This window comes from Rhinolophus sinicus, linkage group LG14, assembly GCF_036562045.2.
Source record: "Rhinolophus sinicus isolate RSC01 linkage group LG14, ASM3656204v1, whole genome shotgun sequence".
NCBI classification, from domain to species: domain Eukaryota; kingdom Metazoa; phylum Chordata; class Mammalia; order Chiroptera; family Rhinolophidae; genus Rhinolophus; species Rhinolophus sinicus.
The window spans coordinates 15,744,146-15,765,117 of NC_133763.1; the positions used below are offsets into that span (position 1 = coordinate 15,744,146).

Here is a 20,972-nt window from a genome sequence, read left to right on the forward strand (position 1 = left end):
ACATGAAAATAAATAGGCCTCTTTCTCTTTTGCTCTAAATTTAGTATTAAGAGCATGATTCAATAAACTCACTTATGTGGATAAAGATTAGGATAAACTGTTATTCTCCCTCTTTAACTTCCCCACTTAATTTAAATGGCCAACCAAAACAGTGATATAATCTATTTGTACTTGAAAGATGTCAATCAGGAAATCCAGAATACAGTCGACAAAACTGTTACATTTTCTGGCAGGCAATACATATTTATAAAGATAAAATGGAAACACAGATATGAGTGAACAATTTTTATTGAAACCCTCAAAGATTAAAGAGGACCAAATGGTGAGTTTGGGTACCATAACAGAAAATCTCACCTATAACTGTACCATCATTCACAGGAATGAACAAACCCAAACACGACAAAATTCAAATTCTCATGTAACTGCTACAAGTGAATGTAAATGAACTAATCATTGTATCATAACCTTTCTTTAATCATACAAAAAAGAAGGGAATTTACATGGCATAACAAAAGATATGCAAAACTTAATGAAAACACAATCCTCTTAAATTTCTCAAACTTATTTTTATAGGATGCTGAACGCACTTGAAATGATTACATGACGTAAGCTGATTCTTTTTTATTGCAAACTGCTTTAACATCAGCTTAACCTCCATGCATGGTATTTAAAAAAAACACAGCTTTTGAATTAGAAAGATCACTTAAAATGAGGAATTAAGTATTGAAATTAGGAGAAGGCCGGGTTTCTTTTGAAAGGAATCTTCAAGTACCAATATGTATAGAGAAAGAATACTAATTTTGGTTACATTTTCCCCTTTACTGTTAAATATACAAACTATAATACCTTTCAAAATAAAATACCCACATAAGATAACTTTAATAAGAAACATTCAAGACATATCTTGGAAAAAACATTAAGCAAGAAATTTTCCGGGCCAATCGTGTCTTAATTTGTGATTATTCAAACATCTGATTATGTGTCTCCTGCTGTAGAGCCCAGGTTCTCTCCCTTTTGGTCCCTCCAGTTAAGAAACATTCAGTTAGTTGTGCTATTGAGACAACCTGTGGTAATTTCACTTAGAGGAAAAACATTTTGCAGTACACTGACAGACCAAGGAGGAAGAGAAAGTAGGTGCTCTGAAGAAAACTTAACAGAGGAAAAAAAAAACCAACCGATTGAAAAGATAAAGTTCTTACTTCCAAAGGAAGGCTGCACCCATTTCACTTAATAGAAATCCAGGTGAAAGGCACTGGGATGTATGCCTCATGATGAACAGACCACCCAAATTACACCAGATATTTCTGAGACGGCTATTGCAATCAGCCTGCTTGCTGTGTTTCTGCGCTACTTCTCACACAGAAACCAAATGTAAATTAAACAAGTTTCAATCCATTTATAATGTAACTAGTTTTATAAAAATATTCAGAGTTGCTAATAAAGCACCAAGAAAAAGAGAACCTCAGAGCGAGGACTCAGATCCTTTCTACGAGGTCACCCCTTTATATTTTCTCTAATAGGGCCTGCAGGGTGACAGCAGTCATCTTTGACATGTCCTACCTGTAGAATCTTAGGGACGTAGAACATTGCCGTGGTTACTATACCCAAATGCCAATTTTCATTGCAAATAGTTAAGAGACATGTTACAAGATTTCATGGCTTACTCTTAAAAAGGTAAAACAGGTGCAACTTTCCTTTAAGAAAGTCTTTATTTTGTAAAATACCATTAATATTTTAATGTTCCCTTCAGTAAACACTGATATAACTACAACAGGGCTACCAAGGACCTGTGAAGTAGCTACGATTATCTACAAATACTGTATTTTACTTCACATGAATACAGTATTTGTACATTTTAAGAAAACATTGTACAAAAAATTATATAAATGAAAGCCGCAAAGAAATATGTCACTACATTTGTGAATTGAAGTAACCAAATGAAAACATGATGTAAACATAAATGGAGTAATGCAAAATACCAAGGTATTCAAATCTGCTGTATTGCTATTTTCACCCTTATCGTATCTTTCTACATAGCTCTCTCCTTTTGGAACAGTAATATAAGGGGCAGTACTTTATCTTCATAACCTTATGCCACCAAATCAGTTATATAGATGCTTGACACATTTAATCATACAAAATCAATTTGTTTCAAGATACAAAATTAATGTTGATATGTAATTAATGAAAAAAAAAGGATGTTAAAAAGATAACTATAAGAATACCCAGATATATGCTGTATTCCCATTTATATAGATCTGATCAATAAAAACATCAACACATTCACTTAGATACTAATTTAATCCATGGATCAAGGCCATATTTTCAAAGTATTTTAAGGATGCCAGGACACTGCAAAAGCTGGAGAAAAGAGTTGAGGAACAGTATATGCTTGCTAAACAAGACTATGTTTATTGAGCTAGTGAATACCTACAGTAATTAATAAAGGTTTACTTCATGATAGCAATCAGGCTCGCAAACACCCAGAAATCGGAATTAAGGGTTTTAAATGTAGTTATAAAGGTCATAAAAAGTCTGATTAGACTGAGGTACATTTACTCAAAATTTTGAGATTCATTAATTAAGTGGTAGCAAACAAAAGAATTTCTCAGACAAATGCACATTTTTCAGTATACATATTATTGGGGGAAGGAGGGGAGAAGAATGTGCATTAACTGGTGAGATCCACCAAGCTGCATATCAATATTCTGTTACACCAAACAATTTGAAGACAAGGGAAATGTTCTAATATAATCTCAGATTATGTTTCATTTGGCTAAAATAGAGCTTAAGGTTGCTTTGCCATATTAAAAGTTTACTACAATAATTTTTCACATAAACATTTAGACTTGAACTCCAGGACTAAATATGGCATGATTATTTTGCTTTTCATCTGTCAAATAGCTAAAAATCGACAATTTAAAAACTACAACAAAGAAAAAGTTGAAGCAGTGACTCTTACATCATTGAACCACTTCTAATGGTTAACCGTTAGTATTTAACAAGTTTAAACAGTTAATGAATCCTTGCATTCATTCAGTCTTCTGTGCCTTAGCTAGGATGCATAATTACAAAAGACAGCAGATACTGGGAAAAGCTGCAGGACAGAAAGTGCTTGACAAAGTTACAGTTCTCAAGTGTGTGTGGTGAGAGTATAAGGGCAGATGCGCTGATGAAAACCATTACAAGAGTCAATTCTGTGTTAAAGAGTTCAAAGATGTCACCTTAAGCAGAAAAAAAGCTTTAATAACGTCTTCTTTGACTTATTAGGCATTTCCAGAGTCTACATCATTAGTGTTGTAATTCTAACAGGACATCTTCATATGGTTATTGTTTGTTTCTATTTCTCTCCTGAAAAAAAAAAATTAACAAAATACCATCATTAAACATTTAATTTTATGTACCTATGATGTAAACCACCTCCATAAAAAGTTCTTCAAGTACTAAATCAAGTAATTACTTAAAACCGACTTACTATTCCCTATACACACCATACTGGGATGACTGCCACAAAACATTTCAAAGTAAAGAACGCCAAATACATTTCACGAGAGTAAAGGCCCTCGCCACAGCTTCTTTCCCCATAGCATTTTGATTAAGGTGAGAGTATTACAATAAAGTCTTTCTAGCCCTTTCAATGAGTTTTTGATGGTGAGGTATCAAATACACTAAAAATACTCTGTAGCAATTTGAAAACTATTGGCTGAAGTAGTGTTAGGAGGAAAGGAAAAGAGTTGCATTACATTTTTAGCTAATAAAAAACTACTTTGAATCACAAACTTCCGCCATATCATATTTTCACATTCATCATAACTTTCCACATCAAGAAGTATTAATATTTATCAATAATTCCAAGAAACCCTCAAAAGTTAAACTGAGTGATGCTTTCATGTTTATGAACCAAGTATTTACCTATAATATTTATGTCTTCCAACTGAATGCATCATGTAGTTTGTTTTTACCATCTTGTTGTATGTAACGTGTAACTCAAACCACAGCAAGCATCACAATCACCTGGAAGGCTTGTGGAAACACTGAGTGTCGGGCCCCAAAAGTCTGAGGCTAAACTGGGAGCTTGCATTTCTAAGGAGTTTACATATGACCCTAATGGAACCTGGTGGTCCAAGAACCATACTTCGAAACTCACTTGTGTTTAACACAGTATAAGACTTTCTGTTTTCACTATTCCCATTTTACTTTTCATGAGTAACCCGTTCCATAATAAGTAAGAATATACTTTGCAAACGGTCAAATTAGTTACCCCATCCCCTCTGACAACCATCAGGAAGTAATATTTTAAATTCCAAAGAGAACTTTAAGTTCTTTGCTACTAAATTCCTTTCTTTTCACTTAAATATAGTCCTAGAACTTGAATAACAGTATTTAAAAAAGAAAGCTAATAAATGTCCTACATGATAAATACAAACAAAAATTTCATAGATTCGTAAGTATCAGTGAGATACTCTGAAATTAAAGAATTAAAAAAAAAAGAGCTACCTAATCAATTGTGTTTCAAAAGGATAAGGAAAAACAAAAACCAAACAAAAGAAGACCAAAAAATATTGAGTACCAGGAAACTGTAGCTGAATTTTACAAAGGCCCTAAATAACACTTTTACAAAAGAAAACGGATTTGTATAAGAAATTGTGAAACCTGCTTTAAACAGCTAAACATATAACACACTACTAGGGAAGAAGCAAGAGGATGTTAACGGCACATTGCTCATTCTTCCCCATAAAATGACTGATCAAAACTACCGAATTCATCAACTCCATGAAGAGCCCCAGAACTACAGAAAAAGAGGCGACACTGCTTAAGGATATAAGTAAGACAGAGAGGTGTAATTCGAGCGAAATGATGCGTTATATCAATGAGGGTCATGTGTTATTTAAACACAAGCTAGAGATGCTGTTTCAAGTTTGATCTGTAATCAACTTTGCACTTTAACTAAACCAGTAAAATATATAGGTCACATACATAAGACATCTGTGTATGTGATGCATAACCTCTAACTCAATAGACAAGAGGAAAATAAAAATAAAAACTCCATCAATCAAATAGGACAGAAAAGGGGTGTGGGGGATGAAGCTTTAAAGATCTAAAGTAATTAGAAAGCACAACATAAGATGGCAGAAATATAGTTATATCATTTATACATTTATATCAAGCAATCAAAAAAGGTAGATTCATCAATGAAAACACAAAACAGTTCAGATTTTAAGTTATTTTTTTAAAAAATCCAGTTATACATGATTTACAAGAAATAAAACATAAAGACACAGAAAAGTTAAAAGTAATGAAAACAAACCAAATGAAGGCTGATTCTATATTAATATCAGACAAAATGGATTTTAAGGCAAAAACCATAGTTGGAAATAAAATGATCACTACATACTGGATAAGAATTTTTTTTTAAAGCTATAACAATATTAAACTACAAATACAACTTTACATATACTAAAAGTTCAGAATTACAAAGAAACCTGACAGGTTCCTAATTATAACGAGAATTTAACACACTTCTCTTAGTAATTGATAGAGTAGACAAGTTAGTAAAAATATAGATTAAATATACAGAACACAGAAAACTGAGCCAAATAATTAGAGTACACACTGAACAACCACAAAAAGTGACTATATGCCAGACCAGAAAGCAAATCTAAATATCAAAGAGTTCCATACAGATCATATTTTCAGACATAGATTTCAGAAGCAAAACAAACACATAATCCCAACACAATAAAACCTGAGCCACATTTGGAAACTCTGAAACAAACTTCTAAGTCTCCCAAAAAATCATAAGGGAAATTTGAAAACTTTTATATCAGTACAATAAAAAAAAAAAAAAAAAAAAAAGCTACACCATCCCCAAAACACCTAAATATTTACATGCGTAGAATTTTTTTAAAAGTCGAAAAATAATAGTCTCATCATCTAACTCAGTGTATTAGAAAATAGATAACAGTAAGCCCCCAAAAGTCGAAGGAATGAAATAAGATAGCAGGAAAAAAATGGAACAGAAAACAGAAATAGAGAACCAAAGAACAAAAATTGAAAGCTGGTGCTTTGAGGGGGAAAAAAACTTAATACTGGAAAAAATTTCTGGAAAGAATGATTTTAAAAAAAAAGAAGCATGAATAATAATATCATGAAGTCTGACATAGCTAAAAAATAAAAATACTATTAATGCCAATATGGCCATATGGAAAAAAACCCTTAAGACAAAATCAACTTCCTAAAAATACCATTTACCAAAATGAACTCCAGAATAGAAAACCTGAAGAGGATTATAATAACTAAAGAACTTAAATCAACAATTAAAAATCAACCCCAAACAAAAAAGCCACCAGGCTCATAAGGTTTTGATTAATTGTCCCAGAATTGGTAATTCTAAACTTACACCAACTGTTCCAGAGACTAGGAAAAACGGGATTATTTCTTAATGTATTCTGAGGTTAGCAATATTTTGATACTAACCCTGTCAAGCCTGAGTAAACAGTCCCATCTCACTTGTCACAAAAGGACCTTTTAAGGGCTGTTTTGCGGGTAACTGTGTAGAGGAGCAAAGGTGGGCAGGACAGCCAGTTCAGAAGGCTAGCACAGTGATAACAGCTCTCAGACCGGCGTGAAAGACAGCGTTAGTGACAAGCGCTTGGATTTGGGATACATTTTGAAAGCAGAGTCAACAGACTGACTGATAGACTGATTAGATATGGGGTGAGAAAGAGAAGTATCGAGAATGAGACCAGTGTTACAACTGGAAGGACAGTGAGGCCCTCTACAAAGATGGAGATTTGGGGCAGGCAAGGAAATGAGTTCTATTATATTTAAGATACTTATTAGACAAGTGATGCTATCAAATAGGCAATCGGATACATGAACATGGAGGTTAGAGGACAGGTCCAGGAGGAATATGCAAATGTGGAAGTTCTCAGCATGGTGCGTAAATGTCTATTAATAAAACTCAAAGCCTCCTGAAGTCTACAGTTGCTGACTCTCATAAGACAGCACATATTACACAGCCGACCTCGTAATTACATGTACTGGTATGTTGTTGGGAGGTAACAAGGAACCTGAATTACACAAAAGGAGCCATGGTCCAGTACATCTGGAGAAAGACTAAGCCTCTAGTGAAAATTCAGAAGATGACACTTTAAACATGTACAACTCTTGAGGACACAAACTTTCCAAAGTGATTCACAGAACTCAATTTCTACTTTTAATAATAATTGACAATTCAAAAAACAATTTGCAGAGAGGGTCCCTTCTCCCTCCCTTTTTCATTATTAGAGCTAGGCCTCAACTGGGCAGATTAATTTTCACTCTAAAAGACGTATTAGAGCAAATTGTCAGGCGAGGTCAGGGAAACACGGTATTGGAGTGCTTCTGTGTCTCCGGCATAAGGCTTCTTTCCCACCCTGAGATGAGCAAAACACTAGAGAGGAACATATGATCTAAAGCTAATTCCCAGATATTGGCCTGTGGAGGTGAACTCCAGGAGGAAATTTACTTGCCAACCCATGTTTTTTTTTTTTTTGACAGAATTTATTAACAGATGAGTTAAGAAGGGAAGAGCCAGAAAACAAAATTGTCTTCAGTACCCTCAGAGGGGCCAACGGCTTAACATTACAAGCAAATACCTTATTTCCTTTTAATCAGCTGTAGGTTTATCACTATTAGCAATATTTCAGTAACCAGGCCCGAGCACAAATGAGCCACCAGGGAAAAAGAAACTGCCTATCTAAGAAGCAAAACCATCCACAAAGAAAATGAGGACCAGCAATCAGAACCTAACTACAATAAAACCAAACTGCTGAAGAAGGCAGTGAACACAGGGTGGAGACCGCTGGCACGCAGGCACCTGAGATCCAAATGCAACCAAGACCCTAGCTTAGAAATCTGATCTTCAAATTAAAAATTTCAGTAGATATCTTAAAGGGAAATGGTCACTGCCTCAATGGGGGAGTAGAATACTAAGTGCAAGAACCATCTCAAATCACAGAGCAGGAAAAAAAAAAAAAAAGCTGGAAATCACAAAGAAAAAAACAAGACAATTGAAGAATCGATCCAAGACAAAATGAATATTCTACAAGAGGGGGAAAAGAACAAATGGAAGAGCTAAATAAAAACAAAAAAAACAAAAAATCTGCAAATTCTTTGGTATTCCTTGCTGCAGGAGGTGGGGCTTAATTTTCCTCCTCTCTAGAGTGGGCTGGACATACTGACTTGCTTCAAAGAACAGAGTATGCAAAGGGAGAAAAGTGACATTTACACTGGAGAATCCTAGCAAACACAAGCTGAACCAAGTAATCAAAGTTAGTATCACCAGCAATAAGTTATGTATGATCAGATGAGGAGACACATCACCTATGTGGTCTTCTGCCCAAAACCTATAACTGTCTAATCATGAGAAAGCATTAGGCCAACTGACAAGGGACACCTTACAAAACACCTGACCAGTAGTCTTCAAAATGTGAAAGCCCTGAGACAAGGAAAGGCAGAGAAACTGTCATAGCACGGAAACTAAGGAGCCGTGACAACTAAGTGCAAAACTGCTGTTCCAGATCTTGAACGTTTCTATAACATTGCAAGTTATATAAATGTCTAATTACTATGTTGTACACCTGAAACTAATATATTACATGTCAACTGTAATTGAAAAAAATGTTTTTAAGTCTGTAGTTTAACAGTAGCATACCAATGTTAATTTTAGTTTGGTAAGTGCAATACACGTATGATTAGGTAACATGTTGATATTAGGGGAAATAAAGGATATACAGAAACTGATTGCATTATCTTTGCAACAAAATTATCTCAAAATAAAGTTTATAAAAAATCATAATTTACACTCCCAAATATTATATTAAATATATTGCTGCAGAAATATGAAATACATACACGTTCTACAGGGTATTATTTTAATGGCTGCCCTGCTTCTCTTTTTGCTTATGATAAAAGTGTTACTTAAATTCTGCCTAAGTTAAAAGTGAGGTATCAGACTATATTTTTAAATTTTAAAAGAAAAAGGTATGCACGTTCCAAGAAAAGACAAAGTTTATAGATGAATGATGACTGAAGTTAAAATACACAATAGGTTCAGTTCTTCAGGAAATTTAATGACTTAACAGAAATGAAATCGCATAGATTGGCTGACAGGACTGGAAAAATTCATGCTGAAAGAGTAGAACAAAGGCAGTAACCAATGGATAAAATGCCCAGCTGTAGGGGGCGGCCAGTTGGTCAGAGCGCGGTGCTCTTAACAAAATGATTGCTGGTTCGATCCCCACATGGGCCACTGTGAGCTGCGCCCTCCACAACTAGATTGAAACAACTACTTGACTTGGAGCTGATGGGTGCTGGTATAATCTCATGGGACCTCCTTTGTACATGTGGTCCATCACTGACTGAAACGTTGTTATGGGGCACATGACTATCATAGTTAGCAAATTTCTAAATTAAGAAATTGCAAGCCAAACTTCTAAAATAAACAAAGTAAACAAAAGATAATTCAATAATTTAAGTTACTTCCTGAAACTTAGAAGTATTTTATGTTCACTTAGGATTAAACATATGTTCCTAAAAGTAACATGTATTTGCTGCTGAAGAAAAATTAAAACACCATTCAATTTAATAATGACTGTTCATACCATAATAGATATGAAAGAAATATCTCCCAAAGACATATAATTAACCCAATAAACTACTGGTAGTTCATTTACTAAAAACTCATAAAATTCTTTATCAGCATTGGAATGTAACACAGACACCATTAAAACTTTCCTACGGGGCAACAAAATTAATCTGAGAAAAAAACAAAAAACAAATCAGTATTATAAAATGTTAACCGAAGCACCTCCTTTCCCACATTTGGTTTATCAAGAATATTTACCAAGTTCAGAACAGAGCATTAGTATAATAAAAACTGTATCATCTTGACTATTCAAAATATCACTCAATGTTTTATCAAAGAATTACTCATTTAATTACATAATATAAAAGTTTATGGTAGACTCACCCTGGGCCAAAAACTATTTTCTAGAGAAATATTCTTCAAAGGAAAAGTAAGATTTTATATACTGAATGTGTTTCTGTTCATCACAATCAACTCACTAATAGAGAACTGCAACCACAGAACAGTTTAAGGCAGGCAAGTAGGTGCAGTGAGTTAAACGCATTTTCGACAGGATATTTTCGACTTACAATAGGTTGATTGAGGAAAACCCACTGTACGCTGAGAAGCATCTGTACATACAGAACTGTCAGAAAACTGCTTACTGTTGTCACAGGAATAATTATTGAAGTAATTTCTTGTATATTAACACAACCTTGGTTACTTTGAGACAGACCTAACATCTCATCCCAGAATCAGTTATTACAATTGTGAAGCAAATTCTATCAGATACTAAAATTTACCCTTTGGAAATACCCAACAATATAAAATAGCATATGTGACTAACATACATAGAAGATCTAGAATTAAAACTATTTAATAGGGATTTTATTATAATTATGCCTTGCTTGTTTCTGCATAAGCTGCAGGGCGTTGTCTCTTTCTGAGGGAATAGGTAAATGCCATCTTGTGTAAGTTCATCTCAAAGTTATAGGCAATTAAAAACTCGCTCCCTTTCTCTATGGAATTAAAAGAGCTATTAAACTAAAAATCTCACCTCAGATTGTTTCCTGATTAATAAAGATTCATAAGAACCAAAGAATATAGTAGGATCTAAATGACTCACATTCAGTACAACAAAAGTTCAACTTTATTATTCAGGATTACCTATTCAAAAGTAGACTCTGATGCTATGTAGATTACTTGATATTATTAGTTCTTTGTTTTCCTTCTTTGATTTTCCAATTAAACTAGCTTTATCATTAGAATACATACAAATAAAAATAGCAAGTTGAAGTAAAAACTCCTCCTCCTCTAGCCCTTTCTATTTTAAATTCTCCTGATGGGTTGCCACTAACTCTAGGCACACTAATACATCAACTTCTCGATTTATCAATTCAGAGACTATCAATTCCTACTATATGAGTAATTTATCACAGTTGAATATGTTACATTCTCCTTCACTTTCCCCTCCCTACATTAGGAGCCACACTATTTTTATTTCTGGTGACTGTTCTTATGACTTTAAATAATATGCTTAAGGCACAATCGCTTGATATCTCTCTATAAACAATTATCTGTCACCTTTAGAAAGAGAAAATTAGTGCATTCACCCTTCCTCAAACCTTTCTTTCTCATTCCATAGCTTGTAACATTATGCACAACTATAATTAATTCTTTTATATTCTATTGTCCATTTCTACAAATGGAAAAATCAACTGACTGCGCTATGTAACTTGAATGATCAAGTACATTAGCTCCTAAATAAAACAAAGTAATTAAACCAATGAAAAAGAAAAATTATGACATTCAACTTTCCAAAAGTCCTATTGTCATAGAGCTTATGGTCCAACGAGAACAAAGATTAGCCAGAAATTTTTTCTTTTTAGCTTCCTTCTATCTCCAAGGTCAGTGGCTCCCAAGTGAGGGATCATTTCATTTGTTAGGTTTCAAAGACCACAGTTCCATTTAACAGAAAGAGTGGAGAGGCTTATACTCTTGATACACACTATATATATATACAATGAAGATCCGTCTGATTCAAAACACACATAGAGTCGCTATTGAGGTATATTTATTCTAGTACCAGGTGTTATTACCTTCCTTGAATTTTTTTCTTTCTACTGAAGTAGCTCTTCAAGTAACTTTCCCACAAAGGGCATGTGGCTAAGCTCTTACTTATGTCGCACTTTCCCCTCTTTGGTATAATTCAATGCTCGTCTTGAAAAACATAATATACCCCACTGCCCTCCACTCCAAAATAAGATTTTACATGTGAGTATCCAGAGCTGCAGATGAGAATTCCGACAATAGACTGATTCTCCTCGCTTTGTAAGTAATTTGTCTTTTGTTTGGAAAGCTTTTAAGATACTAAGATATTCTCTTTAATCCTGTCCTTTCTTTTTTTTCTTTTAAATTTTAAATAATCCTATTGGTCACTTAGTGAACCTATCCTTCTGAAAACATGTATCTTGGGGATCTGGAAATTTTTCTTTAATCATTCTTCCCTTTGTTTTTTCCTGTATTCTTTTAAGCACTCGTTTAGAGAAAGAGGACCTCCTTTCCACATCTTTCACAGTTAACACGTTTCATCTCTATTACTCCACATTTGGAAATTTCTTTGATTTGAAATCCCAGATCAATCGGATCTAAAACATGAACATTTTATTAATCTGCTTGCTCACTGCTTTGTTTTCATTCTGACAATCACATTTTTCATTTCCAAAAACATTTTCTGGTTTCCATTTCTTTTTACATTAATCCTAAGAACAAATCAAATTTTGTTTTGCATATTAAATTATCTTCTGCTCCCTGAATTAAATATTTCTTTTACTGGGTTTGTCTTGGTTGTTCTTTCATCAAGCTTGGTTTTAATCGAACACACCAAAATTATGTATTCAAATCTAAGAATGAAAAACTATAAAAATACTACAACTAGTATGAATTTCTCCACCAGTTTTAAGTTTCACCAATACCCTTCACACTAAAACAGAGAGCAACTTTGTAAGTTTTATATAGTGAGACAGGATATGTCTTGTCTGGTCAGCTCCTCCATAGGGTGCTTTCCTGAGCAAGGCAAGCTGGGGAATTCCTCCACTGCCAAAACAACCAGAAGGAAAAAAAATAGCCAATAAAAAGACCCAGCAATGACAAGACAGAATTAGCTTCTTAAAGTCCTTGTCTATCACAAGTAGACTCAAGAATTTAAAGGAAAATACGAACACAGTAAGAAGAGAAATGAGAAGCAACAATAACTACAGACCTAATTGTAAAATTTTAAACTACAAAGCTTTTATTAAAAAGGGAAGAAAAAAATTTTCCCCAAATTTGAAGAAGGCAAAGATTTCTGAAGTCAGGTAAGTATAAGCCTTCTAAAGTTGTTCTTATTATACAAAATTGTTTTGGCTCTTCTAGGTCCTTTACATGATGTTAGCCTGGATCTTAAATTAGGGGAAAAAAGGGGAGAAAAAAAAAAGCTTAACGGACACTGGATCAACTGACAGAATATTGCAGTTATATAAGAGAATATCCTTATTCTCAGAAAATATACACTTTTTTGGGGAGTAAAGAGCTATGATGTATGGAACTTACTCTCCCATTGTGCAAAACAACAAAGTAAACTGGGAAAAATGTTAACAGGTGAATCTGGATAAAAGTTCTACATACTATTTTTATTCTTCCGAATAAATTACAAATTATTTCCAAACAAAAACATGAAGAAAAAAAATATCCACTCATACTGCTGCATGTAGCTATACAGTTCAATCATTCCATGATGTTATTATATAGCACCAATGCATTTTGGCCATTTTCTTGCTGATGGACATTTGGGTTGTTCCCTATTTTTTACTATTATCACCTGTGCACCTAAGAATTCTTGTCTTCAGGGGTATATGCAAAGTTACTCTAAGGTATCTATCCCGCAGGAAAACTGCTGAATTATAAGATATATGAAATGTTCAGTTTTATAAGAAATTGCAAAACTGCTTGCTTCCCCACATAGCTGTACCAATTTAATGTTCTCATCTGCAACTATAGAAGAGATTTTGATCCATAGTCTCTCTGTACTATCAAAGTTTGTAATTTTGTCAAATAGATATAAAATATTTTCTCGTTATAGTCTTATTTTGCATTTTCCTAATTATTAAGACTGAATACCTTTTTAAATACTCATTAGCTATATTTGTTTCCTCTCCCATGAAATGTTTATCCATATATCTTTTGCCCATTTTTCTATTGGGTTATTTAGCTTTTTAAAAAAGTGATTCATAGGAGTCTTATACGAATATATTGATACGAATCTTTGGTCAGTTATGCTCAAATTTTTCTCAGTTCCTAATGTTTTTGTATCTTCTGATGAACAGATTTTAATCTAATCAAATTTAATCAATCTTTTCTTTTATAGTAAGTGCTGTTTTGTGTCTTATTTAAGAAAACCCTATTTTACCCAAGGTCTGAATGATATGGACTGAGGAAAATGTAATCTTCACATATCAGACGCTTTAAGAAATTTCAGTAATACAAGACAGATGTTAAATAATGACTTGCAACTTCTTTTACTTAAAAAATTAAAAAAGCATAGCAAGGGAATCATAGCAAAACACCATTAATTTGTCCTTTTTGATAGCCAAGGAGGACCTAGAATAGACAGGAAGAACACCCTTCATCACTGGGATGTCAAGAGTACTCCAAAGCAGTTTTGCTGGAAAGCCAAAGTGTAAATACAAGAATGTCTGAAAGGAAAGCTACAAATGAAAATCCACAAATTCTGCCTGGACAAGGGGTAACAGCGCAGAAATAAAATTGAGCATGGACACATGATACCCCAAATGCTACACAGTTAATAAGCAGGGAGAAGCGTTTCCTGACATGGTGGTTTCAACCTCAAAGGAAAGTCAAAGTTCACCTTCTGAAGTATCCACTGTACTGGCTCTCCCTTCTTACTCTTTCTTCACAGGCTCATGAATTGCTTAACTGGTAAAGTTAACGTACATCATGCCTCTCCCATCTCCACATTTGCAATAGGAAGAAAATATGCAACTAACATCAAGCATTAAAGTGCAAAAACCCAAACAACAAATGAACAAAAAACAAAAACAAAAAAACAACAACAAAAAAATCACCATATTTTGGGGCAAATACCTGACCTGGATGATCGATCCTCTTCCTTGCTCAATGATGACAGAAAAAAAAAAAAGCCAAAATGAGTCTTAAAATACTTTTTCACAAGAAAGGACACTAACAAAACTGAGTTCAGATCATGGCTGCCAGAGGTTAGACTTAGGGAAGGATGTAAATACAAAGGAATAGTACAGAATAGTTTTGTAGGGATAACGGAACTATTCCTAACTGTGGTGGTGGTGACACAAATCTACAACTGTGTTAAAATCCACAGAACTGTACACCCCCCCAAAATTGAATTTTACTGTATGATTTAAAAAAACTTTAAAAAAGGATATGTCCACAAATATTTATAGGAGCTTTATTTACAATCTCCAAAAAATGGAAATCCAGATGTCCTTCAAAGAATCAACGGATGGATACACTGGTAAATCCATACAATAAAATGGTATTTAGCAATTAAAAGGAATAATTGATATACAAAAAAACATAAACTGTGAAGATATGCTGAGTGAAAGAAGCCAGTCTTAAAAGATTACACACTGTAATTTCACTTCTCTGACATTATGGAAAATGCCTTATAGAGACTGAGAATAGATCGGTGCATTAGGGGGAAGAGGGAGGGGAACACTGGACTATGATAAAAAGCAGCAGCAAAAGGAAAATTTATAATTTCACTATAAATTAAAAAAAATAAATTAAAAAGGATACAGAATAGGAAAATGCTTCTACAAGCTGTGAACAGTAACCTTTGTGCTCAATAAAATCAAGATGGACTCTGGATCAAGAGATTCAAGTAAGAAAACAATCAACAGATAGATGTAAAGGGGAGATAGATGTGAGAAGGTAAGCAAAATAGGACTGTCACTGAAGAACTTAAAACCTAACAAAATCACAGAATCAACACAAAGCAGGTAGTATCAATACCATGGAAATTCAAATCTGAGAGATTTTCACAATGCAGAAAAAATAATAAAGAACCAATGGCACTCAAGGACAAAAGATTTCAACATATTTTTGACATTATTAGAAAAAAGAAAATAAAAACAAAAACTGGCTTGTAGACAGAAGATTAAGGAATATTCTAAGAGACCCACCACACTGTACATATCCTAAATACAGGCCTATATTGCAAGAATAAAGAAAAATCTTCTATGCACATAGAAATAGCTATTTCCAAAGAAAGAAAATTTAGGCTGGCCTCAGACTTCTCCGTAATATAAAACTATACTTTTATGTAATATATATAAGGATGACCTCTCCTTAGTGGTATGAAAATGAAAAGTTAGTATTTCCCTGCCATGCATTTTTTTCTCCCTGAGTAATCTCATCTCACTTCTGTGCAATCAACTGTTTATGAACAACAAGCTCCCACATCTAACTGCCTAATCAACAAGATTTCACCGTCTGTTATTTCTCAAAGGCATCTTAAAATCAGCACATCCTAAAATGAAATTATCACCTGCATCCCACCTTCCATACCCCAAATCATTTCTCCTGATCCACTATTTGTAATGGCAGTTAAAAAGGTTGAGCAGAGCCTTCAATAGTCATTTGTATTATTCCAAAGCAATGTTTCTAACAATTCAGTTCAGCAGCCACTAGCAGCAAAATCACCAAAGTGCTTGTTTAAAAATGTACTCTACTAAGTCGCTTATCAAGTACATCAGATTCTCCTAGGGTGGGTCTCAAGCACCTGCATTTTCAAGAAGCACCCCACGATATTTATGTGTCCTAAAATTTGAAAACTACTGGTCTAGAATCAATGTTAACTGAAACAGTTCCCTTTTGCAAAGGTTAAGAAGCCACAAGATACATATGTTCACACACAGACAGGCATCACTATGCTGTATAGTCACTTAGACTTAAGTTCCTGTTTTATCTTAATTTCTATGTACGAACTTTCCATAGTAACAAACATAATTTATTGGAGAAGGTTCTAACTTTGTCCGTGCTTCATCTGCAAAGAAAGTTAAATGCATTGTCTATGGAAATATCTACTAGTTGCCTTCTCCATCCATTTTCTTTTCCTCCTAAAAACAGCACCTTCCCCACACCAATTTTCTCTTGTAGTTTGAAACAGGAAACATTCCCTAGACTCTCTTGCTGTGTGTGCCTTGTGATCAAATATGGCCAATATGAACAGTGAGTAATTTCTTGGGATATATTCCCTTTAGTCTCAGAGAGAGAAATAACAGAATTAAAAATCAAACTCTGCAGTCTAAATCTAAAGCCTATGTCTTCCCAACTCTAAGCTGCTTTCCTAAAGTCAAATCCATAGTATATTTTGTACAAGTGCTCTAAGCGCACAACTATAAAAATACTTCAAGAGTTTTAGGGGAAAAAAAATCTATTTTATTTCTCATAAATACAAAATGAATATTCAAACATCTATTTAAAGGCTGTTTCAAACTCCAAACACATTTTCCCATAAAATTGTTCAAGATAGTGATTAGTCCCTTGTCAGTTCTTAAGTCTGCTTAATTATAAATGCAGAACTCACTGAGCTTTGATGAACACGACTTAAAGATCTCTATCACCTGAGGAGTATGAAGAATAGGCAGGAAGCAAATTCAGAGTAAGGATTACCCTTGGGAAAGAAAGAGGAAATGATTCAAATGAGACATCATAGGCTTTCACCAGTGTTTGTAAAGTTCTGTTTCTTAAGCGAAGTGGTTGGTTTTCTTCAAAGTACAGTTCTTAAGTTCAGAATGTAATACGAAAAGGCGTTAAATGCCCACCCATGTATACCACCCCAATAAAAAGATCCTACACCAAAAAGTACTGTACTCTTACCCTACGCATGGCTTCCTCCTCTTCTTGACGCTTTTCATAATGTGCAAAGTCATCAAAGATTGAGGTGGTATGCTTGAAAGTAGCAATTATTTTAAGCACTTGCTTAGCTTTTTCTAGGGGTACCTCTTGAGTGTCCCTTGAATTGGTAACTGGTTTGTTGTCATTGTTTTCTAAGCGAATATGCCGTAATTGGTTATTGGGAACATCTTTGACAAAGATCCATTTAACTTCGAATTTGCCCTTCCACTTATCCTGAGACCAGACACCAGCATATGCATTATAGTCCACGACAGACTTCATTTCAGCCACTCCACAAAAATGTCCACTGCCATTCACGCTGAAGAGTAAATAGAGTGGGCCTTTCCCATTCAGGGAACGGTAAGCTGCATCCAAACGCTTGTTCCCATGCTCAGTACTACACCAGATAGAGTACTTAATGGAACGGTGAATGTCATCCTCAGAGTAGCTTTTAATTATAAACACACGTCCATTCTTCAGGTTCCAGTCAAAGTCTTTGGGATTGTAGTTGTTTATGGCCTTTAGCTTTTCCAGCACTGGATGCACTTCTACACTGGAAGGTGAAGCACTGACAGGAACAACACCTAAACCAAAGTTTTCACCGCCCGCTCCATTGTTCTGGTTGAAGCCGGCTCCCCTGTTCCGAGGAGCCACCCAGCGGTTCTGCAGCTGCTGCTGTTGGGGCTGTACTTGGTGAGGCTGGGCCTGGGGCTGAGGTCCTTGTTGCTGCTGTGGTTGTGGCGGCTGAGGCTGCTGTTGAGGCAGTTGGCTTTGCACCAATGGTGGTGGTTGAATTAATGGCTGAGGCTGCTGGATTATAGTTTGAGGAGGCAGAACTGGTTGGGTTGGCGGAGCCTTTACCACGGACCCCTTTTCATCCCAAGTTCCAATATTCATGTTGTGTTTTATGGGCGGGGGTGGCACAGCAGAACCCCCAATTCCCACATTGCCCTTGGGTTTCAGTTTCGGTTGAGGTTTGGCAGGCTTCCTGGCAATGGCCGCCCAGGAGGTTGGTTTAGGTGCTGCACTGCTAACGGGGGGCACACTATTGGTCGCAATGCTCGTCATACCACTGCTGCTCAAGGCTGTTCCTACAGTTTTTGTCACTGCGGCCGTCAGGTCACCACCAATTTTCAGTCCAGTCATGCCTTGCTCAATGCTGCTAATGCCAGGCACCTTACTCAAAGTGTCACTGCCAAATCCAGCCTGTCCGTCAGTGATAGCTCTCCCAAGAGAACTGGGTGGGTAGCCGTAGCTGCTACTATAAGCAGAACTTTGTGTTGATTGTCCCTGAGATCCACTTGTCCCCCATGTAGAGAAATCAGCATTACCAGGAAAAAAGTTAAATCCATGCTGACCAAGAAATGGAGGGGTATTTCCTAATGCCCCAGGCTGACCAAATACACCATCTGGTATATAGTGATGTTCTCCATTACTCATTTGTCCATAGGTTGTCAGATATGGCATAGGTTGGTCTCCAGCCGTGGACCATGCTGCTTCCCCAAGAGAATATGGAAATCCAATGGATGGAGCATAGTAACTAGGCATGTATGGATCTGACATTGGTGGATAGCTGTTACTCTGGAAAATAAAAGATCATAATCAGGAGCGAAATGTCTTCTGAAGAGCAAGGGGAAAAAAAGACATCTGAAAGATTAAATTAAAGAGTTTTAAATAAATGAAAAATAGATCCACCTGTTCCAAATAAACAAAATTAAAATTTCAAATCCAATTTTATCAACAGAAAAATTTGCTGGTATTTTTAACTTAAAATATTGTTTATAAAATTACAGGGTTTTTATTTTTTGGTGGGGGGGAAGGAGATGGGGATTATTTTTGTTTAAAGAGCCTGGCCCTCTAGCACAATTTAAAAATACTGCATTTCCTACAAAAGGTTGATTTATAAATTTTGAAGACACAAACTGATCATTTACAGCCATCTTTACTTTAAGCAATTGATGTAGCCAAAAATTTATATGTAAAAATTATACAAATCTGGAGACTACACTAATAATAGAGAAATTAAATTATAGTATATCTGTTATGGAATCCAGTTCAGCATTTAAATTTTGTACTTTTATTAAGACAAAATAGAGAAAAGCTCAAACTCCAAGAAGGAAAAAAAGAATCAAGATCATACCTATAGCATCCTCCAAATCTGTTTTGTTTTGCTTGCTCATTTTGAAAAAGAAAACACTGAAATATTTTAAGGATTTCTTTGGAAAATTGGTTTCTTATGCCAAAAACATGTCTGACAATAGTTTCACTCTTTGATTTAGGTGTGATTTTTTTTAAAGCCTTGGATATAGCTTTAGAATTTGTAGAATAAGCAGGGAGACAAAATTAAGCTAAAATCTAGTTAGGGCAACTAGCACTCCCTTTGCAAAGGTCAACACCATTTTGAAGGCTGAATAATCACTTAATTTATATAGATATTCTAAGCTACCCAGAGCAAAGTGTTTACCCCTTTTTTTCCCTCTGTTACTTTCTTGGGACTATTCTGCCACTGCCTTCCCACTCAAGACAGTATTCCAATATAAATTTATGACAAAAAAACATCACAGGTACTATCTGGAATGCAGTTTATTTTTTTAAAGGCCAACAATCATTGAAAACTGAGATACTTTATTATTACTACGAACTTTGTGACACATCTTGCAACTGTTACAACTGTCCACTGTCTATGAGAAAGCTAATATTTTTGTCTTTGAAATGATTCTGATATAACTAAAATAAGAATAACTTAGGCTCAAACAAAGGTTGCATTTCAATAATAATTATAACCTAAGTTTATTTGCAGTCAAGTTTGGACTGAAAACAAAAACAATTCTGTCACTTAGTACTATTAAAAGAAAAAAAATGACTAAATACACTTGATATTAAGTACATTTTACTGTATTCAAACCTAGAAATACATGTGTTACCATTTACTAATTTAGCTGAATAGTCTTTAACCATACTGAATAATTATTAACTATATTTGAAAATATATTCAAATGATGCTCACATTCGTATAAAGGAAATGAAGAGCATCTCTGAAACCACCATAGCAGTGACACCATTACAGAGACCGACAGTGGAAATACTGACTGCTATACTGAAATACAAATACAAGAGGAGCCTGAGGGAAACTCAAAATTACCAACAATGGTTTTCAAAGAAAAAAATTATTGAAGAAATTAATGAATAAACTTTACTAGCCATGGATACACACACACACACACACACACACACACACACACACACACACTTCAATCACTGAATTATTTGCCAAAAATAAAAGTACTCCTGGTGCTTCATACTGACAAGGAAGTCACTGTGATATAAAAAAACTCTAAAATGCTTAATAAAACGAACAGATACTCAGCCAGTATAAATGAACATATATAATGGATTAAAAGATTTTTTAAAGTTTTTTAAAGTTTAA

At 34.7% G+C, this 20,972-nt stretch overlaps 1 protein-coding gene across 10 annotated transcripts in view; it reads right to left on the bottom strand.

Moving 5' to 3' along the window:
- Positions 1 to 270: 270 nt before the first annotated feature.
- The window catches only part of YTHDF3 (YTH N6-methyladenosine RNA binding protein F3), a 33,880-nt gene continuing 13,178 nt past the window's right edge, over positions 271 to 20,972 (bottom strand). For 4 of the 10 annotated variants that reach the window (XM_074319262.1, XM_074319258.1, XM_074319261.1 and 1 more), the window contains 3 exons: positions 17,528 to 19,126; positions 17,235 to 17,321; positions 3,226 to 3,351 (listed from right to left, as the gene is read on the bottom strand). In XM_074319262.1, the coding sequence (XP_074175363.1) occupies positions 17,268 to 17,321; positions 17,528 to 19,108 (1,635 nt within the window). In that variant the 5' untranslated portion in view covers positions 19,109 to 19,126 and the 3' untranslated portion in view covers positions 3,226 to 3,351; positions 17,235 to 17,267. Of the gene's footprint in view, positions 3,352 to 17,234; positions 17,322 to 17,527; positions 19,127 to 20,972 lie in introns of all 10 variants that reach the window. The other 6 variants (XM_019754566.2, XM_019754567.2, XM_019754563.2 and 3 more) reach the window with 2 other exon arrangements.